This window comes from Nansenia antarctica (genome assembly GCF_963989245.1).
Source record: "Nansenia antarctica genome assembly, chromosome: 5".
Taxonomy (NCBI): Eukaryota; Metazoa; Chordata; class Actinopteri; order Argentiniformes; family Microstomatidae; genus Nansenia; species Nansenia antarctica.
Window position 1 is genome coordinate 2,569,338 of NC_137690.1, and position 25,000 is coordinate 2,594,337.

The 25,000-nt window shown below is 44.0% G+C and overlaps 1 protein-coding gene and 1 pseudogene across 2 annotated transcripts in view; one reads left to right on the top strand and one right to left on the bottom strand.

Annotated features, from left to right (window-relative positions):
- bri3bp (bri3 binding protein) overlaps window positions 1-1,756 on the bottom strand; it is a gene marked incomplete at both ends in the record, with an annotated part of 4,521 nt that extends 2,765 nt beyond the window's left edge. The window contains one exon of the mRNA XM_080532912.1: window positions 1,568-1,756. Within this exon, the coding sequence (XP_080389038.1) occupies window positions 1,568-1,756 (189 nt within the window). The remainder of the gene's footprint in view (window positions 1-1,567) is intronic.
- Window positions 1,757-3,906: 2,150 nt separating this feature from the next.
- Window positions 3,907-25,000, top strand: part of LOC308159162 (leukemia inhibitory factor receptor-like) — a 37,271-nt pseudogene continuing 16,177 nt past the window's right edge. Inside the window, exons 1-4 of the transcript in view lie at window positions 3,907-4,001; window positions 22,787-22,995; window positions 23,412-23,548; window positions 24,147-24,300. The product of the transcript in view is annotated as a leukemia inhibitory factor receptor-like (transcript). The remainder of the gene's footprint in view (window positions 4,002-22,786; window positions 22,996-23,411; window positions 23,549-24,146; window positions 24,301-25,000) is intronic.

A 25,000-nucleotide genomic window follows, 5' to 3' on the forward strand; every position in this document is an offset into this window, starting at 1 on the left:
TCCCACTAGGGGGCAATTAGTTTAGAGCATTAGAACATGTTCACAGAAACACATGAAAACATCTCACCACATACAAACAACAACAACAACAACAACAACAACAACATCAACAACAACAACAACAACAACAACATTAAGTGCACCAGGAGCTGAGAAGATCATTGAGTATCGTGGGTACCTTGAAATAATACATAACATTCTAGCATGGCAACTGGCACTGGCCCCTGGTCATAGCAGACTAGATTACTTTTCCTTACAATAATAACAATAATAATAATAATAATAATAATAATAATAATAATACATTAGACTTATATAGCGCTTTTCTAGACACTCAAAGACGCTTTACAAACTGAAAAGATCGAGTAGTAATAATAAAAAGACCCGAAAAATAAATAAAAGAAAGTATAGGGGCCTAGTTAAGGTAGTGCTGGGGACACATGGGAAGGGGGGGGGGAGAGGGTTAACTGGTGAAGGCGAGCTTGAAGAGGTGGGCTTTGAGGGCTTTGACAATGACTGATGGATAGATGATTCACTTACTTTTTAACAGACAGACGTATTTGTTGTAAGTAAGACGCTTTGGATCTGAAGGCGTCTGCTAAATGCCCGAAATGTAAATACCTCAAACCCTATGGACCTCGCCACAGGCCTATAACCTTGAGCTGCTCCTTTAGCTGGATGGCTTTCTGGACAAACCCCCTGTGCTTTCTGGACAAACCCCCTGTGCTTTCTGGACAAACCCCCTGTGCATCCAGGAAGGGAGCAGGGTGGTGAATAAAGGCATGGATGCACACAACGCCTTATTAAAATCCACGCACAGCTCCTAGGTTCCTTACATAACAGCAGACTGAATCCATCCCTAAATCAAAGGCATTATGGATCGATTTGGACATCGGGCCACATGGACAGGACAGGCCAACCCCGCTGGGGGGTCATCATCATGGCTGCGTTCGTGAATTCGCTCTGAGAGTGCCGGAGCGCACACTGGGTCCAACGTCCTAAAGGGACCAAGTGATCTGATTGGACAAGAGGCATTCCATGAGTGCTGGGGTGAGATTCCAGAGCGAATTAACGAACGCACCCCCCCAGCTCTAAAAGCCTGGTTCACAAAATAGTTGATCGATAGTGACACGTGATCTTTATTATAGCGAACGTGACCGTGCGTGTTAACGCCTAGTGTTGTAAGCACACTGCCTATGGACCGTTATGGAGGCAGGACAGCCCAGATCATTCATAATCATAAAATGGCATCCAAACCACGGGGCTCTGCTTTCTCTCTCTGCTGCTTGGCTCGCAGATCCTCTTCCTGCATCACTACCACCATTATTCCCGGACGCGGATTTGCGGAACCTAGGATGGTAGGTGACTCCCCAGCCAATGAGGGGGCTCTTCACGAGTGCTTCGCCAACCAATCAGGTAGCGGTATTGCCCTACCTTCCCCTACCATCCTAGGTTCCGCAAATTCGCTTCCCGGACACTTCAAGAACACAGCGATAGCCTACTTATTGACGCTTCTTTATTCTTCTTATTTCAAACAATAAACGGATCTATTGATTGTCCCACTCACCTTGTAGAGCCCCCTGATGTTGTCCTCTCCGCAGACACTGCTCAGGCTCTGGTAGACGCCGCTGGCCGCCCGTCTGAAGGTGTTCTGGCTGCCGGGGTCTCTGCCGGGGTCTCTGCGGCTCCTGGCGGCCCCCGCGCAGAGGAGCAGAGCCGCGCAGACCACCAGACCCACCAGGAGCGCACCTTTCATTCCCCTCATAATAACCCCCCGGACGGACAGACAGCACCGCGGAGGAGGGATGGACAGATACAACCGTTCTGAGCGACACAGGTCCAGATGATTAGCTGCCCGTTAGAACACCTCTATGGGGATGATGACGGTGGTGTATGAGGATGAGGAGGATGAGGAGGATGAAGATGCTGTATGACCCCAGGAAGGAAGGAACCATAGTCGGTGAATTGAACAACGTGATCACGGTTGCCAGATGGGATTGACAATTTCCAGCCTAAACCGCAGTCTAAAAAGACGCTAAATCCACCCAAAAACCACCAGCCCAAAACCTATTATTATTATTATTATTATTATTATTATTATTATTATTGTCAGAAAGCCGCTAATTACTATTGGGCAGGTGCCCATCTTCTCCTGCCCCCTAAACTGCATGTCTGATGCCAATGATGTTTGTAAAATAAAAAAATAAAAAAAACTGCACATTGTATGTAGCTACTAGGGTGTGTGTTTTAACTTCACGCATTTATTTTTTTACTTTTCAGGCACTGATATTTTGATACCGCCTTAATGCTATGTATCCAGCCCAACCTCAAATGCTTTTTTTTCCGACCAAGTGTGATCAAAAGTAGCCCATTAGGCGGGAATACGCCCCATCTGGCAACCTTGCCGCCCCATCTGGCAACCCTGAACCCGCCCCATCTGGCAGCCCTGGTTGAGCAACGTGACGCAAGCGACAACGTGCAACGTCAAATAGGAAGTGGATGATGCATAAACATGTTTCTTTTATTTTATTTTATTATTCTTGCACGTTTTCTGACATACATGTGTTGTTATAAAATGTATTTTGTATTTAAAAGTGTCATTTTACAAAGTGTTTTGCAACGCTACACTTTTGTGTTATTTGCCCTTTTATAGATGAGAGGCGTGCAAGAATAATTCAAGGCAGCACAGAGACGGTTGTTATCAAACAGCGCCCTCAAGTGGCTCCACTTGTCATCACCCTGGACATACCCTTTTAGTTTATTGCTTCAATTAGATTTTTTATTTATTGCTTCAATTAGATTAGATTAGTTTAGATGACATTACATTAGATTAGATTCAACTTTATTGTCATAGCAGAGTACAAGTACTATTTGGTTAGATGCAAGTTTAGCATCTAACCAGAAGCGCAAATAGTGATAGAAGAACATGATATAAATAAAACATGACAATGGTAGTGATAGGTGACTATGTAAGACACAGTATGTGCAGAGGTAGCATTGTAAACATCAGTTTAGTTTAGAGGTATATACCGTGATGAGCAGTTGAACACTTGTTTTCAGATTTTCAGGTTCCTAGATGTTTTTGTGCTTTAAATGTAAATTTGTTTCCAAATGTCTCTCATGGTTGCTTTCCACATTACTAATATGTCCCTTGATATTGCCCTTAGTTTCTCCCTCTTACCCTTTCCATACATTGGACATCTCTCAAAGTGTGTGTGTGTATATATATTTTTTTTTTCTTCTTTCAATTTTAAATGTTTTATTGGCATGGGAAACATAAGTTAAGATTGCCAAAGGTAAAAAAACAAAAACAAATAATAATGTAATGTACGACTATAATATATATATATATACTGTGTATATATATATATATATATATATATATATATATATATATATATATATATATAATTTACTGGTATACTATATGTATATATCATTAGGGTGTGTATAATAATAATAATAATCATCATCATCATAATCATAATCATAATAATCATAATAATCATAATAATGTATAGTATACAGGTAAATGAAGATAACTTAAAATAAAAATAGAAAAGTGTGGACATTGCAGTTTAAAAAATATAAATACAAATAAATGAGGGCTGATATGATGATCTCATGTGTTATGACCGGATGCCTTTCTGCCGCTGTCCCATTTGCACACCAAGGCCCCGTTACATTTCCATCACTAGACCCTTCCTGCAGAGTCTCACCACCTTGACGTGCAGACAGTGCACGCAGAATGTATCAAAATAATCCATAAACAGACACAATCGATCTAGACACTATCGCTATAGCCATCGCCATGTAAGTTAAGCTCTTATCCATCCGAATCCTTTATATCTGCAAACACTGAGAAAAGAGCTAGGCGCTAGGGGACGGATGGGAGCCAGCGCAGTTATGGTTGTTCCCTTCCGGCGCCACGCCACGCCCCCTCGCACCAAGCCACGCCCCTCGCTCCAAGCCACGCCCCTCGCTCCAAGCTACCTTTCAGCGTTTGCATGGGACCGCAGTCTGTGGACTCCACCTCAATCTGCTGAGATGCAAACACATCATTGGTGATCAATTCTGTTGGCATGCACATATGTATTTATATATATATATATATATATATATATATATGATGTTATAGCTAGCTAGCTACGATTTATCATCAAAAATAGGATAGGATATAGCTTGCTGTTCAAATCGTCACATTGGACAGACTACCAAAAAGCAACATAATCTTAAATAATCTTAAATGACAGCAAAAGTGATAGATGTTAGAAAGACATTATCTGGAGATTCAATAAGTTAGTTGTATATGTCAGGATATGGGTTAGGGTTAATAAGGTAGTTGTAAATGTCAGGATATGGGTTAGGGTCAATAAGGTAGTTGTATGTGTCAGGATATGGGTTAGGGTCAATAAGGTAGTTGTATGTGTCAGGATATGGGTTAGGGTTAATAAGGTAGTTGTAAATGTCAGGATATGGGTTAGGGTCAATAAGGTAGTTGTATGTGTCAGGATATGGGTTAGGGTCAATAAGGTAGTTGTAAATGTCAGGATATGGGTTAGGGTTAATAAGTTAGTTGTATATGTCAGGATATGGGTTAGGGTTAGGATAGTTATATATGTCAGGATATGGGTTAAACACATCAACCCCTATTTTGTTAATGTTTTCTATAGAACGACATATAGTTGTTTGCCTGACTGGCCGTCGGATTTGGGCTCCTAATAGCTAAAACCCATACTGTATTCTTATTTTATCCTATAATTAAATTGACCGCCATGCAGTCAAACGTCTACCACTTCTACTCAAGAAGTTCAAGTCAAGACTAGAAATCCATCTTTTTAAATATTGCCTTTAAATAAATGACTAAACAATTAAATGATGATTATAGAACGATTGGAGCACTTTGAGCTGCAACGTTTGCAGGAAAAGCGCTATACAAATAAAACGTTATTATTATTATGAATATTAGTGTTATTATTAGTATTATTGTATAGTATAGTATATAGTGTACATAGCCTTTATTTATGTCAACCAGCTCTTTCCCCTTTTTTATTTTACCCTTGGCCCTCTTGTTTTTAGTCTTTTTCCAAGCACCAGGGGAGCCCCCCCTACTACATTTCGTTGTTTGGTACCTGTACTGTATTAATGACAATAAAGACCATTCATTCATTTATTCATTCATTCATATTATTATTATTATTCTACTGCCCAAAAAGGGGCGTGGCATAAAGGGAGGGGCAAAGTACCCGGATGCGTTGCTCTGACGTGCGGAGCGTCGCCACGCCTCTTCCTGTTCCAGGGAACCCAGATATTCTCCTGTGGGATTCTGCCTCACGACGGACCTCCACCGTCCCGCTAGCGACAGAGACACTACAAACTCAACTTCAGACTGTCCTCAGCGTCAACACCACTCACTAACGGTGGATGGGGAACAATAATAATAATAATAATAATAACAATAATAATAATAATAACAACAATAATAATCCAGGATTGTAGAATAAGACCTACGCAGCCAGGAGGTCCTTGGCAGGTAATGTAACATTCATCTAGCAGCTAGCCTGCTTGGCTAACTGGCTGGTCAACACAATAACAACATGTTCATAGTCAAGGTTCTGACTGAACGCTGAGCTGTGAAGGTTTATCAATGCTTAGGTATATAAACATAAACGTCTATAATGCCGATCAATGCTGATACATGCTCGTAAATAATCATGTCTATAATGACAGGCCTGCTTCTGATCTGGTGTTTGGAGGACCTGTGAGCCTGATAATATACTGTATTATTATTATGTAATTGCACCATATGACCTCCAGTACCAGTCATACTTTACCTGGGGTTGGATGGTTTATTATTGTTTTATTATCTAGTTTAGATTATTGCTATCGTGTGTTTTATGTGATTACTGTTGTTCTATTAGTGTTGTTATGCTGTGTGGATTATGTTAAAGCTCTTTGGGCTGCAACGTTTGCAGGAAAAGTGCTCTACAAATAAAGGTTATTATTATTATTATTATTATTATTATTAAACACATTAGTTAAGTATAACTGGTAATAGTAGCCTAAGCATAATTATGGTGTGGTCGATTTGCCAGCACATGATGTTAACAACATAATAATAGTAATAATTAATTCTTATTTGGAATAATAATCTCGGGGCATGTCATATCATTATGCTTTATGCTTAATACAGCGTCTTTGAGCCCCGGAAAAGAGCTATATAAAAACAATGAATTGTAATTATTAAGTATGATTATTAAGATTATGATTATGATTATTATTATGATTATTATTAATGACATTACAAAGTGTTCCTAAAGGAATTGTGTTCTTAATTTCAAATATACAACATATACATGTAATGGATTGTGCTGTGCTGCAGACTGAGCAGCGTGGAGGCCGTGTTGCCGTAGCGATGGTGAATGATGGGATGTCTGTAGGCCTGGGGGCCTGCGTGCGGGGTGGGGGGGCCTGGGTGCAGGGTGGGGGGGCTGGGGCCTCTGGAGAGAGTCCATCTGAATTCTGAACATCTCCCACTCCTCTCACTGAACCTCCAAACCCAGAGTCTCTCCCCCTCCACATTGACCCGTCGTCATCATCGTCTGGGGTGTGACATGGTTTTGGAGGCGGGGGGGGGGAATGCGGTGGCCTCGCCCTCGCGTAGCTTCTTAAAATGTCAGATCCGTGTCCGTTCTCTCACAAGGCTGATTATTGACACAGAGGAACAGTAGCCCTATGTTCTTGACTCACTCACTCCCACAGCTCTCCTCTGTCTAGAGTGGACGCTTCTGAGCGTCTTCTGAGTGAAGTGCATGAGTGAATGAGTGAGTGAATGAATGAGTGAATGAATGCATGCATGCGTGGATTCTGCCCTTCCCTTTTGTACGACTAAAGAACAAGCCCTTCAGATATACGTAGATAGATTGGCTGCGGCTGTTTAATGTTTAGTTGGTGTTTTCTGTTCAGTGTTTTCATGCTCGGTGGGAAGTTGAAGTTGTGGAACTGGAGCACCAGTAGTACCGTGGTCTATTTTGTTATCTAGCTGCCCTACCCTGTAGCTCTGATCTATCACGGAGGTCTCTCTCTCGTGGGAAGTGCACCGATGGATGCTGGCCTGTTCAGATATAGAATTAGCCTACCACTAACAAGAGAGAGAGAGAGAGAGAGACAGAGACAGAGAGAGAGAGATTAGCCTACCACTAACATGGCTTTCAGACACGCCATGCAGCAGGCCGCACTCCTATTTTGTCGGTTGTACTTCAAAGTTGTACTTTAATGGCTTCCACAGAAGGGGAGGGAGAGGGAGGGAGGGAGCGAGAGGGCGAGAGAGGGAGAGGCGGAGAGAGAGAGAGAGAGGGCGGGAGAGGCGGAGAGAGAGAGCGAGAGAGAGAGAGAGAGAGGGAGAGGCGGAGAGAGAGAGAGAGAGGGCGAGAGAGGGAGAGGCGGAGAGAGAGAGAGAGAGCGAGAGAGAGAGGGCGAGAGAGGGAGAGGCGGAGAGCGAGAGAGAGAGCGAGAGGGAGAGAGAGAGAAAGACAGAGAGAGAGAGGGAGAGAGCGAGGGAGAGGAGATGACTGAAATAGAAAGACAGGAGCAGCTCTTTCACTTTTAGGAAGGAAGGGAAACATAACAAAAGAAAAGGATAAAGGGACACTCTGGTTGGTGGGGATCCAAGAACAACAGCAGCAGACGGAGGTCAAGATCGCCACCTCCTCTTTCCAGTAAATACCAAAACGCCCCCCGTCCCATCCTCCCGCCCTGCAAGGCCGCCGCCACTCAACTACTGTATGTGGTTCTGGAAACCAATTATCGGTTCTGCTCTGCAGTCTGTTGGGTGCTGTTTGTGGTCTTGGCTTTCATCACTGTAAGAAGAGGAGGAGGAGGTCTGAGGGCAGGCAGGGAGGCAGGGAGGCAGGCAGGGAGGCAGGCAGGCAGGGAGGCAGGCAGGGAGGCAGGGAGGGAGGCAGGCAGGCAGACAGAGACAGGCAGACAGACAGACAGAGACAGGCAGGTAGGCAGACAGGCAGGGAGGCAGGGAGGCAGGCAGGGAGGCAGGCAGGCAGGGAGGCAGGGAGGGAGGCAGGCAGGCAGGCAGGGAGGCAGGCAGGCAGAGAGGCAGGGAGGGAGGCAGGCAGGGAGGCAGGCAGCGAGGGAGGCAGGGAGGGAGGGAGGCAGGGAGGCAGGCAGGGAGGCAGGCAGGCAGGGAGGCAGGGAGGCAGGGAGGCAGGCAGGGAGGCAGGCAGGCAGGCAGGCAGGCAGGGAGGCAGGGAGGGAGGCAGGCAGGCAGACAGAGACAGGCAGACAGACAGACAGAGACAGGCAGGTAGGCAGACAGGCAGGGAGGCAGGGAGGCAGGCAGGGAGGCAGGCAGGCAGGGAGGCAGGGAGGGAGGCAGGCAGGCAGGCAGGCAGGCAGGCAGGCAGGCAGACAGGCAGACAGACAGACAGACAGAGACAGGCAGGCAGGCAGACAGACAGACAGACAGAGACAGGTAGGCAGACAGACAGACAGAGACAGGCAGACAGACAGACAGACAGACAGACAGGCAGGCAGACAGGCAGACAGGCAGACAGGCAGACAGGCAGACAGGCAGGCAGGCAGGCAGACAGGCAGACAGGCAGACAGGCAGACAGGCAGTGGGCTGCATTGATTGTTTCTCCCCTGTGTTTACTGTTCATGACATGATGTAGCCTCCTCAATTTAGTATCAGTTTCTTGGGGATAATTCGACCCTTGTTGGTTGTTTTGTCCCGGATTTCTACATCTGAATGCAATGCGATGGCGTCAGTCTCCCTAGTCCCCTCCCTCAGAGTTTTGAGGAGCGTTTTTTTGATGTAAAATGGAGTGGACTGACTTACATAGCGCCTTTATCCAAAGCGCTTTACAACGGCCTCTCATTCGCCCATTCACACACACATTCACACACCAATGGCGGCCAAGCTACCATGCAAGGCGCCGGCCGGCCTCGCTCACTGGGAGCAATTTGGGGTTCAGCAGTGTCTTGCCCAAGGACACTTCGACATGTGGCCAGCCGGGGCTCGAACCGCCGATCTGCCAACCTTGCGATCATTAGACGCCGGCTCTACCTCCTGAACAGCAGCTGCCCAAGTGGCAGTTGGCCTTACCTGTCAGGAGCCACCGCAGGTGTGACAGGCGGTTGTTTAAGCGCCAGGCAGGGTTCCCACGGGTCCTTGAAATCCTTGAAAGTTTGTGAATTTGAGAAGAAAAAAAAAATCAAGGCCTTGAAAGTTTTTGAAAATAGACATGGGTCATTGAAAGTGTTTGAATTCCCCTCTCTCTCTCTCTCTCTCTAAAATTTTTTATATATATAAAACATTTTTTTAATGTAATTATAGAGACCATCTAGTCATGTTCAAGCCGCTACATTCAAAAGCCTCTCTTTTTAATTGTTGCCTGTGAGCGGATAGTTCCAATTATATAAATTCTCATCGAGATCTGTCTCCAACTATGCCGTGTTGGGCCCTTGAATTTGAGGGAATTGAGTCTTGAAAGGTGCTTGAATGTGATGTTTTAGAAGGTGTGGGAACCCTGGCCAGGGAGGTTTAGGCTACCTGTCGAGAGATGATATTCATCAACAGTTTTTCTTTCCGCCCCTCGTCATTTCATTTCAAAGGTTGTCATCACAATTTATAATTAGCCTAGCTCTAATCCCTACGAAACTGTCTCATTGTTCGTTGGGAGGGAGGAGGCTCGAGCTAGGGTTGGGTGCTCTACCTTGGTTAATAAATGCAACGATGCAGAACCGAGTCAGTGACAATGTTTTTGTAACGCCTCCGGTTTGTATAGTACCTGACAATCCGGTATGTTGTTCTCGGTAGCCTGTTGTTTTTTAAGGCTTGCTCAAACTTGTCTTAGCGCAACGGTGTCTCGACAACGTCAACAATCACAAATGTTGCAATCACATCACTCCTAACATTGTGTTCTCCAGTGTGGAAGAAAAACCCGCCAAACTCCAGTTCTTACGGTTAGTCACGATTTAGAATAGGCCTACTACATGTTCTGTAATCAAGAAACCAAAGTCTGCGGCCTGGGGTGGTCCAGTGGTCTAGCACCATGGCCTGGGGTGGTCCAGTGGTGGTCCAGTGGTCTAGCACCATGGCCTGGGGTGGTCCAGTGGTCTAGCACCATGGCCTGGGGTGGTCCAGTGGCCTAGCACCGTGGCCTGGGGTGGTCCAGTGGTGGTCCAGTGGTCTAGTACCATGGCCTGGGGTGGTCCAGTGGTCTAGCACCATGGCCTGGGGTGGTCCAGTGGTCTAGCACCGTGGCCTGGCGTGGTCCAGTGGTCTAGCACCGTGGCCTGGCGTGGTCCAGTGGTCTAGCACCATGGCCTGGGGTGGTCCAGTGGTCTAGCACCATGGCCTGGGGTGGTCCAGTGGTCTAGCACCATGGCCTGGGGTGGTCCAGTGGTCTAGCACCATGGCCTGGGGTGGTCCAGTGGTCTAGCACCATGGCCTGGGGTGGTCCAGTGTAAGACCTGGGAACACCACCACTAGTGTGTCCTTGAGTAAGACCTGGGAACACCACCACTAGTGTGTCCTAATGTCCTTGAGTAAGACCTGGGAACACCACCACTAGTGTGTCCTTGAGTAAGACCTGGGAACACCACCACTAGTGTGTCCTTGAGTAAGGCACTTACCCTCAGTTACTCCAGGGAGATTGTAACCCTGTAATCTGTAATCCGTAATCTGTAATTGTAAATCGCTTTGGATTAAAAGCGTCTGGTAGCTAAATGGAGAATTATTTTCTAATTCTGTGTGGGACTGCCCCACTCCAAGGTTAACTCCAAGCTCATTTTATTGTGCCAAGTTGACAGAAATGTTTCAATACACCGAAATCATTATGCACAGAGAGAGACACTCTACACACACACACACACACACACACACACACACACACACAATATGTAGGAAGGAAGTGTCAGGAGTGTGTTATCTTGTGTGTTAATATGCTCAGGAATGTGTTATTGCAACAACAGTAGCCAGAAAAAAAACATGAGTCAAAAGTTCACTATACTTACAGAGACCACTGCACAATGATCAGTTTCTCCGCTTTTACAATTTTATAGGTAGCCTATGTGTTTGAGTAGAATAACACTGTGTTATTGGCCTCTCCAGGTCTCCGTCTAACCATAGACGTCAAGGCGTTCGGTAAAGCCCAACTCATCAGAGAAGATGAGATAAGCCCAATCCTTATGGTCTTAGGCAAACCTCAGCCTGGCTCTTCCTTGCTTCTCATTGGTGAAGGGCTTTTTTAGAGAATTTGCCATTTTAGTAATCCAAAGCGATTTACAATTACGAATTACAGGGACATTCCCCCTGGAGTAACTGAGGGCTAAGTGCCTTACACAAGGGCACACTAGTGGTGGTGTTACAGGCGGGATTTGAACTCACAACCCTCCGATCACCAGTCCAACTCACTATCCACTGCGCCACCACTACCCCTAGAGCTTTGCACGACTCCAGACCTGCCCCTAGGAGCCTGGTGGTGGTCATACTTCAGCCCTGACTGGCCCTAGGAGCCTGTTTCGAACCCTCCTCCTCGCCGTGCTACTTCACCCCAGCTGCTGTTTTCGTCATTCTTTGTGTAGGTCACTTGATGTCATCCTACGGTTGTTGAGTGACGTTTGAATGGGTTGGCGGTCGTCCCAGTCAGCGGAGAGTCGTTTTCACTTTGCTGTCCCCAACGTCTGCTGCGTGACCTTGATCTGATGAGCCGCTGTCTTTGAAATGTCAAGGATGGAAGCAACCTGACGCCCTCTGCGTCCCTCTGCCAGTAAAGACACAACTGAACCCTTCTGTTCCTCTTCTGGCACGGTCAATAGTACTTCCAATTACTCCTGAGGTACTATTAGCACTGTTTTTACCATCCAGCTGGACCTATTTCAAGAGGATAGTGATATGATGACCACAGCAGTAGTTTTTATACTTTTCCTGGTTAAATAAGATTGGGTTCAGGTGATCACCTAATCAGTACCTCACTAAGTAGAATCAGGTGTGCATGTAAGTAAGTAAGTAAGTAAAGTTTATTTCTATAGCACCTATCACAGACCAGCGGTCACAAAGTGCTTTACATAGGCTATAAACACATAATTAAAGAGCAAAAATAATAGCAGGTTAAAAGAAATAGGTAAACAAGTGAACAATAACAACAAGAACAAGTGTACAACAAATAATAACAAGACACAAAAAGTCAGGCTTTTGGGGTTAGCCAAAAGCCTTGTCTGTACAGGACAGTCTTGAGATGTTTTTTTAAATGCTTCGACCGAGACCGCTGATCTAAGATCCAAGGGAAGAGCATTCCAAAGTTTGGGAGCCACGGTTTGGAATGCTCGATCACCTTTGGTGAGCATGTGTTGAATTCAACAGACTCTGGAATCTGAGAAGCTGTGAAGCACATTGTTAGCCTTAGGCTGGAGACCTTCACACATTAGATGTCCAGTACATGTTAGACATTTAGCAGACGCCTTTATCCAAAGAGACTTACAACAAATACATTTGTCTAAGTAAGTGTAATCCATCCATCACTCATAGCTAGAAACAGTAATCTATGCTAGGACCAGGGGCCACTGGCAGTCACAATGCTACATTAGAAAAACTGTACAGGGGGGTAGAGGAGATGGGGAGGTTTCAGGAGGGACAGTTAAGGTGTAGCCTGAAGACATGGAGGTCTTCAGGAGGGACAGTTAAGGTGTAGCCTGAAGAGATGGAGGTTTAACCCTAACCCTAACCCTATGGCTGGAGAAATTAGACTATGGCTGAACAAATTAGACTTTGGCAGGACAAATTAGACTTTGGCAGGGCAAGTTAGACTATGGCAGGGCAAATTGGACTTTGGCAGGACAAATTAGACTATGGCAGGACATATTAGACTTTGGCAGGGCAATTTGGACTTTGGCAGGACAAATTAGACTTTGGCAGGACATATTAGACTTTGGCAGGACAAATTAGACTTTGGCAGGGCAAGTTAGACTATGGCAGGACAAATTAAACTTTGGCAGGGCAAGTTAGACTTTGGCAGGACAAATTAGACTTTGGCTGGACAAATTAGACTTTGGCAGGACAAATTAGACTTTGGCGGGACAAATTGGCGGGCTGCCACAGTATACAGGGCTTAAAGTACTCCGGCACAATGCCGGATTTCCGGCGCGGGAGAATATTATTTTATTTTTTTAAACTGCAATTGCGGCATTGCGCCGACGTGGTGGCGGGGGCGCTGTTTCACAAATAACTTAGCTTTCGTGTTTGCTAGCGAAACAGCTGATAGTTGATGTTGACTGCTCAAGGAGAATACATATTTGAAAGTACAGAATGCCTGAGAGCCTTATATTGCATTATATTACATTATATTTTGAATGGCCATCTGGTGCCTGAATATTGTTTTTTCCTTAATGACATTTCCACCATAAATTGATGGCGAAAGGGCACAAATTGGTGCATATCAATTCACCAGAATGCAAGAAATTAAGTGTTTGATGCTCGTTTAAGGACCCCCAGACAGCCCTGCTTCATGGGTCCCCCCCGATGTCAAACACCACTGGTACCACCTCCGCCTCATTTTGAGCCAGGAAAAACCCTGAGTAGTGACGGGAAGCCTTATGGGACGTGGTGCCAAGAAGGAGAATATAAGTGATAGTGGCTTAATAAGTAATCAGTTTGTTCTTTTAAAGACATGTATATATTTTATTCTGTATTGTTATAGTGATAGTGGCTTAATAAGTGATGCAATCAGTTTGGCCTTTTAAAGACATCTATTTTTTATTTTATTTTATTAAGTATAAAACAGTATTATGAATGAATGAATGAATGGTCTTTATTGTCATTACAGTTTTTCCCAATTGCTAAAACACAAAAGCCAATTCTCTAAACCAAATGACCAGTTATCTAAACACATTTAATAAAACTAGCTCCCATTTGCCAAAACCATAAACACATTTCACATGAAGACACAATTCACAAAACACAATCCTCCTTTTCTCATAAATCTAAACACATTGTGTCTTGCTAAAACACAAGTTGCAAAAAACTCTGCTCAAAATGTCAAATTCTCAAATTAAAGCTCATGTGATGCAAAATGCTTGCCACAGTCAGCAACATTTTAACACAATGAACACACCTGGCTTCATTCATTAAACATAACGACTCAAAATTTAAGACACTTGTTGCAAATGATTGTGGTGTGTGTGTGTGGTATAGTTCCATAAATAAATAAAAAAACATCACACCCTGAACATTGTTTTCAGTGAGTATTGTTGTGTGTAATGGATCCTCTGTAGTGTTTGCATTGAGTTGTGATACAGTACAGTATTGTATAGTGATGCTCCGATCTGATCGGCGCCGATCGGTATCGGCCGATATGGCATTGATCGGTTTTGATCGGAGTTCTCAAAACGGCCGATCAAACATGACCGATCAGTTTACAAAATGGCGTCGCCAGTCTGGAAATATTACACAGTGTCGGAAAGAGACAACAAATATGCCGTTTGTAATGTCTGCTCAAAAGAAATACCTTGCGGAGGAACGCACGCAAGGTCTTTCAATACCACGAATATCATACGGCATTTGCTGCGTTCGTCGATTCGCTCAGAGAGCGCCGAAGCGCACACTGGGCTCGACGTCATAAAGGGACCGAGTGCTTTGATTGGACGAGAGGCGTTCCACGAGTGCTGGTCAGAGTTCCAGCGCGACTTCACGAGCGTAGTGTAGGTAGTGTTCACCGACGTCATGTGACCCCGTGAGCAGGAAGTCACTTGGCCCATAGCAACAACAACTATTAGCGCGTGAGTTTTAGGTCTTCCTCTGTGCACCTTGCACAAGTGTAGATAGCGAGCGACTTTTCAGCAGCAGGACATATTTTAGATGATAAGAGGAACAGGCTGAGAACAGGCCAAAAACGCTGAGATGCTTGTATTTCTCAAGGCTAATCTGCCAGTGATGCTGCTTAATCAGAAGTAAGGTTTGAGTCTGAAATCTCCTTAGGTGCAATGTTTTGTTTTTTTTGTTTTATTGATTATTGCTGACTTGCTGTCTTATCTCCTCCTAAATATGACTTGAAACTGACTGACTTGAAACAGTATTTTATATTTGGCTATAGCCTGTTTATGTTGCAGTTTAGTTTGGGTATGTTTATTGTTCCTCAGGAAAGCTACAGTTACAGTATAAGCTCCAAGTTCTCTAAGAGCCCCTAGTTCCTCTCATTCGAGTGGAATGTTGCACATTTGATGTGACAGTGTACATTTTATTTATTATGATTTTTATTTTCACATTTTATTTGTTTTTCCTGAAGTAAGCTACAGGTGGTTGTGAATTCAATAAAACAGATGGTCGTCAATTCATGATACTTTCTCATCTCCTAATTTCATTTAAATACTTAATATACAATGTCAATGGTGTTAAGAATAATTTAAAACATAAATAATGCTACACAATAAATAGAATGCTTCAATTGCCATTTTCGACGCTGTGATCGGTGATCGGTGATATCGGATCGGCAGATCACTGATTCCAGTGATCGGTGATCGGTGATCGGCACCAAAAACCCTGATCGGAGCATCTCTAGTATTGTACATGTTACGGTAACATTTTTCAAACCTTTATTTACGTAAAACTCGATAGGACAACAGTGCAACAACTTCGCGGCTGAACTTTAGTAAAATTTCGGACATCATATGCCATTTAAAGGGGGGAAATAGATATCTAAAAATGCATGACTATCATGCAAAATCAGCCTTACTGTAATGTAAAATATGTAATGTTAGATATAACGTTAGACAGGGAGCGCAGATTTATTTTTATGCATGACTATCATACATGTGGGAAAACTAGGGTTAGGGTTAGGTGCTAGGGTTACAGTAAGGTTAGGGTTAGGATTAGGGGTAGGGTTTGAGTTTGAGTTTTGAAGAGAGAGGTGTGGTTTTGCTTATGTAGCTTTAGAAAAGTGTGTTGTGTTTAGAGTTTTGGGAAAATGGAGGAAAGTTTTGTGAAATGTGTTTTAGCAATTGAGAAAAACTGTAATACAGTACAGGTACCATACAACGAAATTTAGGAGGGGGGGCTCCCCTGGTGCTTGGAAAAAGACTAAAAACACGAGGGCCAAGGGTAAAATAAAAAGTGAAAAGAGCTGGTTTACATAAATAAAGGCTATGTACACTATCTACTATACTACTATACTATACAATAAAACACTGTGCTGTACTCTATGCCAGTGGTTCCCAACCTTTTTTGTCTTGTGTACCCCTTGAGCTGTTTTGCCATGCCAGAAGTACCCCCTCACTCATGCGTGTTAATTATTTCCCAAAAAAATCAATTAAACTCTAACTTGCAAATATAACATTTATTACTGACACACAGAGAGCAAAACCTCTTCTCACGTCTCCAAAACTCTAAACACATTTTCTGCTTTACACACATTTTGCTATTCAAAATGGCACTTTTTAAATGCACTGAACACGGTTTTCTGCACACAACAATCTGACATAAAGTCACATGTTTGCCATTTCAAAACATTGCCATTCAAAATTAGACTACATGAGCTAATTGGCCAATACATGTGCCATCTGGCCACCTCAATGGTTAATTGTTACCACATGCCCACACACTCACTGAAAATAGAAAAATAAATAATAAATAATAATGAATTTGATTTGATATCTGTTTCTTTTCCCTTTCTCCTGCTCCTCTTTGGCTTCTGTCTGAGGTGCAGTGATGTCATAATTTTCTCATCCCAGAGTCTTGACTGATGGGGAGAGGAAACAGACAAGATGAGACAGGATAAAACTTATCACACACACACACACACACACACACACACACACACACACACACACACACACACACACACACACACACACACACACACACTTAAACTTCTTATCTAACTCTACTGATTATTAATGAAATCATTTGAACCACTCCCCTTTAATACATAGATATTTACACCATTGTGAAAAATAGACTCACCCAGTAGCAGTTGCAATTCTTTTTTTCATCAGTTGAGCTTTAATGAGACACTTGAGGTTGCTTCTCTTTTATAAGCTTTGACAGTTCTGGAGGCAGTGTGGCAACAGCAGTCACCAGGCTGCTCTCCACACTCAGTCTGTTCCTTGGCTTGGTTTTGATGTGGGTCAAAGCTGAGAAGGTCACTTCACACATATATGTAGATCCAAAAGGCAAAAGTTCATTCAATGCACACTTTCCCAGCACTGGATATTCCTTTTCAACATCACACCAAAACTCTGTCAATGACTTGTCAGCATGTGCCATCTTCAACCCACGATCAGAGGACATGTCCATCAGATTTTCCTGCAGGCTTGCAGGAAGGCTGCTGCTGCTCCTGTCATTCACTCTGAATGGGTTCCTCACCCAGTCCAGTTTTTCTGACTTTGTTTCAATGTCATGAAAGTACTGGTTGAAGTCAGTGTCAAGTTTGGACAGATGTGCTTTAACTATTTTCACCACAGGACCTCTGTCAGCATCAGTGGTGGCGAGATGGCCATCAAGCAGTGGGAAACAGCTCACATCTCCATCCTTACATTTCCTCTCCCATAATTTAACCTTCTTTATGAATCCATTCACTTTGTCATACATGTTAAGGATGTGTGAGTACTTGCCCTGAAGTGAAAGGTTGAGCTCATTCAGCTTAGTGAAGACATCAGCAAGATATGCCAGCTGCGCAACCCACACTGCATCCTCAAACAGGGCTGCAAGAGGGTGGTCGTTTTCTGTCAGGAAAGCAAACACCTCGATGCGCAATTCATAGAGCCGCAGCAGCGTTTTGCCACGAGACAGCCAGCGAACGTCTGTGTGAAGCAGTAGCTGCTCATGCTCTGACCCGCTGTCATGACAAAGAGTTTGAAACAGTCTGTGGTTCATTGGCCGGGACTGAATGAAGTTAATCACCTTAACTGCGTCATCCATAACTGCACTTAACTCGGGGCTCATCCTTTTGCTGGCGAGTGCCTCCCGGTGAATAATACAGTGCATCCACTTAATTTGCCAGATCGTTGTCTTTGAAGAAATACTCCAGATCGTTGTCTTAATCAGAAATATTTCCTCGCCAGTTGTCTTTCCTGGCAGCGTCTTGCAAAACAAGATATGCTCATTTATGTCCGACTCTTCTTTATAACGCACAAAAGCCAGTAGCTGAGCCTCCCCACTAACGTCGGTCATTTCATCTAATTGCAAAGCGAACTGACCTGCTTGCTTCATTTTATCCACCACTTGTCCGACAATATGTATGGACATATCATCAATCCGACGGGAGACGGTATTGTTAGATAATGGTACCAACTTGAGCGTGTCAGCTGCTTTCTTGTCCAGCATAGTTTGAGCCAAAATCATAGCGGCAGGCAAAATCAGATCTTCGGCGATTGAATGTGGGGTTTTTGACTTAGCCACTAGTAATGAAACAGCATAGGACGCCTCCAGTGCTTTGCTTGACACACTTGCCGCTTTTTTCAGTGTAGCCTGACTTGACTTGAACTCTGACAGTTTTCGCTTGAAAAAGTCGTCAGTTTTACCAACAGTTGCTAGGTGTTTGGTGCTCTGGTGTCGCTGTAAATGGGATGGCTTCATTGAATTATTAGCCAGGACTTCGCCGCAGAAAAAGCACTGTGGCTGTGGTGGATCAGCCGATGTACATGTAAATCCCCACAAAACATATGTTTCCAAATAATAGCGGGGTCCTTTTTTTCTTTTTTTCTCTGATCTGACCGTCTGATCTTCCTCTGATCTGACCGTCTGATCTGCCTCTGATCTGACCGTTACTGTAGCTGGTCGTTTTAGCCATCTGTCCATCTTTGCGGTATACTGACAGGCCTAGCTGACGTGCGCGCGTAAATGAACGTAAATGAACGTGATTTAAATGTGACGTGACTACCGCTTGTGTTACAGTCATTACCTGTCGGGGAGGAACTTAAGTTGCAGCGTACCATTTTAACAACAGGTTTATGAAACGACTATATTTAATTATTTTTTGGGAAAGGGAAATAAATTATAATTCCAAATCTTTCCACGTACCCCCTGCAATCCCCTCACGTACCCCTAGGGGTCCGCGTACCCCCGGTTGGGAACCACTGCTCTATGCTATGCTATAAATATCCTAACTTTTCCTATATCTGAACCTTATGTACACAAGGGTTGTCATATTGCACATAGTATTGTTGCACATTCATTTAAAGTATTAATGCATTTTAACATTGAGACATATATTTTGTATTGACTATAAAATAGTATTAATGCATTTAAACATTGAGACAAGAAGCTGTCTTCTGTACCCGCTCTCCCAATATCTCAAACTGTGACCCCCCTCCCCAAGAAAAAGTTTCAGGCACAGGATTTTTTCCCACTTTAAGCCCTGAGTATAGGTAGGTAGCCTAATGAATGGGAAACCCTGCTGCACGCTGACTATGGTAGTCTGCTCTGAGGACTCTCCAGGCTCTGTTTCCAGGGCCGATATGATAAACAGAGAGGGCGCGATGCAGGGGGGTATTCCATCAACGTCGCTAAAGGAAAATCCAGGCTTATTTTGATAAATCTTGCTTTAAGACTTAACAGAATAAGCCTGGATTTTCCTTTAGCGACTTTGATGGAATACCCCCCAGGTGGTGTCCCACTTGTGTGATTCAATTGCTAGCTAACTGTAACTAAACAAAGGCCTGCCAGTGTGTTTAGCTAGGCTAGGTTTAGCTAGGCTAGGTTAAGCGAGCAATTGAATATGACATCTGACAGTAGCAGGAAGTAGGGATGTCCCGATCCCACTTTTTCACTACCGATACCTGGGCTTCGGGTATCGGCGATACCGATACCGATCCGATATTTGTATACATTTTTTGACCCCTGAATAATAACAAATACCTCCCCAGTATATAGTCCACACCAACAACAGTTAAATTAAAGACTGCCAGCCTTTATTAAAGCAACAAATGCAACGTGTTGTGGATTGGAACTACGGATCATAAGCTTTCAAATGATGTGTCATACATTGAAATCCGAAAAAATATGAAGTTAGAGTCATTTGAATGTTGTTAGACGTCAGGCACATATAGGGTTAACCTCTTTGTAATGAAACCGGAAGCACACAGCGCTATGCGCATTTTAAGCGCATATAGGACTCGCGTGAAGCATTTCTGCGACTCGCGTGAAGCATTTCTGCGACACGCGTTTCTGTTCACTGTTTTTATTCCCCCATCGCTTATACACATAAGTTTGACTGCGGATGACAGTAGGATCGGATCTGAGCCTTTTTTTTTCTGGTGCGATCCCCGATCCAGCATTCAGGACCAATATCGGGTCGATGTCCGATATCAGTATCGGATCGGGACATCCCTAGCAGGAAGTTATGGGAAAGTGACGAGACATGTTTTTTTTTTACTAGTTAATCATTTCAGCCTGTCCGTTGTCCACGATTAGGTCAGGGTTGGGTGACCAACCCCAGGGTTGGCTGACTGGCAGGTCAGGGTTGGCTGACCAACAGGCCAATCCAGCCGTAGAAAAACATCAGGACAGGTCACGAGCTAGAGACGGGTCCATGGCTGCACATTAGGTGACATTCCCAGAGATGTACTGAGGTAACTTAGTTATGGTTAAGTCAGGAGTCATCCCTGTCTTTCTGGAGGGACAGCAGGGTGGCACACTGCAAAAGCGTTGTTAGCGCCATGCTCTGTTGACTGAGACACTATTATTTTTTATATAAATGATTATATAATTTATTATTGTTAATCCTTTATTTAACCAGGGTAGTCATGTTGAGACAGTAGCCTCTTTTTCAAATGAGCCCTGGCCAAGAAAAGCAGCACTTAGTTAAAAAAGACACCAGATAAATATATAAGTATAAAAACATACAGTACAACATCAAATAACAACAAACAAGCAGCAGAAACAGTGAGCAGACACAGGCTATAAAAAGATAACCTCAGCATGTTCACATATATAATTCAAAGCCTCTGTAACACACAGTTTAAAACCAGAGAGTGGGATGAACATGCTAAGTTTCTACTTTTACTGAAGTGCATTCCAAGTTGAAGGAGCATTGTACAGGGTTCCCGCGCTGGTCTTAAAAAGCCTTAAAGTCTAAAATCCAGCAAAGGAAATTCCAAGGCCTATAAAGGTCACGAATTCCAGTTATTTGGTCAAAAAAGGAGGTGCTACGTCTTAAAAATGAGATCCTGCAAGGAAATCAGTCCGACCACATCTATTTACGCGGAAATTAAAAACCAAAAAAATGCCAATTCGCTTCCTTTTTTCTCTGTATGGCAGTGAAATTCCTAATTTCATCACCTTGAGGATGACAAAAAGGTGTTGCGAATAGGTCTAAAATTCTATAAAAAGAGGTCTAAAAACTTGTAGGAACCCTGATTGTAACAGAATGCAGATCTGGTGCCTCACTTAGAGGATTGCAAGGCAAGGCAAGACAAGTTTATTTGTATAGCACATTTCATACAACAGGGGCAACCATGGGGCAATGGACCTATCGCAAAGCCACGCCCCAAAATAGAACTTGTCCAATCATATCACAGCAAAAGTCACTACAGGCAGAAAACTTGTTAATATCTGATGGTGAAAAGCTTCTAGATGAAATATTCTTGACATCTTTAAAAAAAACATGTCTATTACTTGCTGGGGTAAATCAGAAATCTGCCAACTCCCGCCATTGTAAGTCATTGAATGTCATTCAGTCACGGTCGGTCTGTCAGTCACCGTCAGTGAAGCATTGTTTATTTGTCTGAGTTTTCAAAGGGGCCGTGGCTTAGCGATAGGTCCATTGCCACTAGGGATGCTCCGATCTGGATTTTTGGGGCCGATACCGATCACCGATTTTTTTCCTCAAGATCAACCGATACCGATACCGATTTAAAAAAAAATACATAACTGTGGGCCTACTGACTGGATAGCATACATATTTTTTGCTTTTTAGACAAAAGTTTTGATCCATTAGGCACCAAGCAAACGCAGACCCATTTTTATGGCATAGTAAAGGTCTGGCCTATCACCCAGTTAGGGCCTGAAGCCCAAGTCAGTCGATATGGCTGTATAAAAGACATCATAAACGTGGCCTTCATGGTTTACATACTGTTACGTCCTCCTATGTTTTCTGTTTAGTTATCTGTCTTCCCCAGGGGGATTTTTTTTATTTTTTTTTAATATATATATATATATATATATATATATATCGGTTTTTGCGATCGGCCATTTTTGACGATCACCGATCGAGTCATTTGGAGTGAAATCGGCCGATTTAAATCGGTGGCCGATAAATCGGAGCATCCCTAATTGCCACCACGTTGACACAACAGTTCAGGTGTCCTTAATGTTCTCTCTGCTGTTGTTTGTCCTCTTCATTTTCATGTCTTATACTTTCGTTTCTCCACACGCACAGTTTAGTTTCTGCCAGTAACAGCATGTTACAGCAGACAGATTCAGATTCAGATACAGATAACGTTTATTGCCATTATGCTTGACACATGTAGGAATTTGCTTTGGCATTACAGTAGGTGCGTTTATGCTTTTTTCACATGAACAAAAACAAATGACAGATGCTTTAGGGTTGGCTGTGGTGGCTAAGATCTCACGGTACTGTAATATTGAAAGTGAATGTGAATTTGCTCAATGTGTGTGTGTCTGTGTGTGTGTGTGTGTGTCTCTCTGTGTGTGTCTGTGTGTGTCTGTGTGTCTGTGTGTCTGTGTCTGTGTCTGTGTCTGTGTCTGTGTCTGTGTCTGTGTCTGTGTCTGTGTCTGTGTCTGTGTGTGTGTGTGTGTGTGTGTGTCCGTCCACAGGAACGTGCTCTCGTATCACCATGCCGACACTGTTGTCGAGGTAAACCAGAGACAGCATCACCACCACGACCCCGTGACCCCTACCACCACCATGACCTCTACCACCGCCATGACCTCTAGGACCGCCGTGACCTCTAGGACCTCTAGGATGTCTCGCTGGCTCCTGCTGGTCCTGCTCCTGACCCTGCGTCTCTCAGAGGCCCACGGCGGTAAGAACGCTGGAAAGATCTGTTATTTTATTATCATTTATTTGTCCAACCTTTTTATTTATTTATTTGTTTTTATTGTTTTTAAGTCACGTACGCCGTGTCGTCGAGAACCAATTCTCTCTTACGTTGATACCCTTAGAGTGCCTCAGAAATTAGTTGACTGATATTTAATTCATGTTTATTCAGTCTTTATTGAGCCAGTTAACACTTGAACAGTCGTGCCTTTTTTACCTACTATAGGAGCCGCCTCCGGGGTCAAATGACCATAGTCTTTACAATGGGAAGCTGCTACTTACACACAACGACCACTAGTTGGCCGCTTGTAAATTGGCCTGCTTCCTACACAGAAAAACGGCAAAATAGCTGTGTGTGTCTCAGAGGCGTGACGTCGTTGTTGTGTTTCCTGGTCTCCGCAGGCCCCGCCCCCCCCCAGCAGGTGAGCCTGGAGGCAGACAACACGGCCCGACAGCTGTCAATCACCTGGGAGGGCGGGCCCACCTCCACCTTCGACGTGGAGATCCTCAGAACGGAGCTGATGGAGACTGTGTTTAACGTAAGAACTCCTAGAGACTGTGTTTAACGTAAGAACTCCTAGAGACTGTGTTTAACGTAAGAACTCCTAGAGACTGTGTTTAACGTAAGAACTCCTCGAGACTGTGTTTAACGTAAGAACTCCTAGAGACGGTGTTTAACGTAAGAGACTGACGTTCTGGAGAACAAATACCATTTCAAAGATGTTGACGGTTTGGGATAGTTTTCTAACCGATTGGTATTTTTTTGAAATGTTTAGTTGTTTTAATGATTTACACAAAGTCGTTCATGTAGGAAATAACTTTAGATGTCTTGTCTTGTCGTGTAAACACGCTCTCGGTTTCAGAACTAGGACGCTAATGTGGATGAAAACGCTTCGCCTCTGTTGTGAAGAGCACTGTGGTTTAGCGTTGTTGCGTAGTTAAAAAACTAAAACCCGAACTCTTTCTTCTTCTAGCAGTGTGACTGCCAATGGCCCCTGGTCCTAGCACAGATAACTTCTTCTTATGATGACTGATGGACAGACGATTCACTGACTTAGACCAATGCATTTGTTATAAAAACCAAAGAAAAGTCAATGTAATGTATGTAATATTCTGGTGTTGGTTCTGGGGGTCTAGGAGACGGTGATCGCTCTACCCGAGGTGTCCACCGGGAGGCAGCGGTGGGCCTGGACCTCTGTGGAGCCGCTGCAGTGCACCTCCCTGTCAGTCAGGCTGCGCTCCAGAGACGGGCCCGCCACCAGCGCCTGGACCCCCCTGGAGACCCTGGCAGGTGGGCCTTACTCACACACACACACACACACACATACACACACACACACATACACACACACACATATACACACACACACATATACCGTATTTTCCGCACTATAAGGCGCACTTAAAAGCCTTTAATTTTCAAAAAAAACGACAGTGCGCCTTATAACCCGGAGCGCCTTATATATGGATCAATTTGTTAATTGGTTGATCCATACTGGTTGTACACGGCGCTCAAGGCGCTCTGTCAAAATGTTTCAGTACGACTGGTAAACTACAAAGCCGCACCGCTTGCAGCATTACGGTAATCAGTAAACACCGGTGTTGTGCTTACTCACAGTCCCACACCACTTGTGTGTATAAAGACCCCAAGTAAAGAAGACTAAACAGAGTTTCCAAGGGAACAAAGCGAGATGGCCACAGTTAGACACAGTTAGAGGACAAACTCCAACAGTCGGTTGTTGAACAGAGAGCCGCAAGTAGAAGCGTCTCTACAGTCACTATTCGAATGAAGGCAACAGCGCGAGCACGGGACATGAACATCGATGAATTTCGAGGCGGTGCTTTCAACTTGAAGTTTTAAACTCGATATAATAAAGAACAGTTTAACGATCACTAAACACTTATAATTTGTGTATTGGATTCATTATTCTCGTTTGCCGGAGGCTACCGGTAAGGGGTTGACTTGTAAACATACTTTCGTTTTAGCTCGT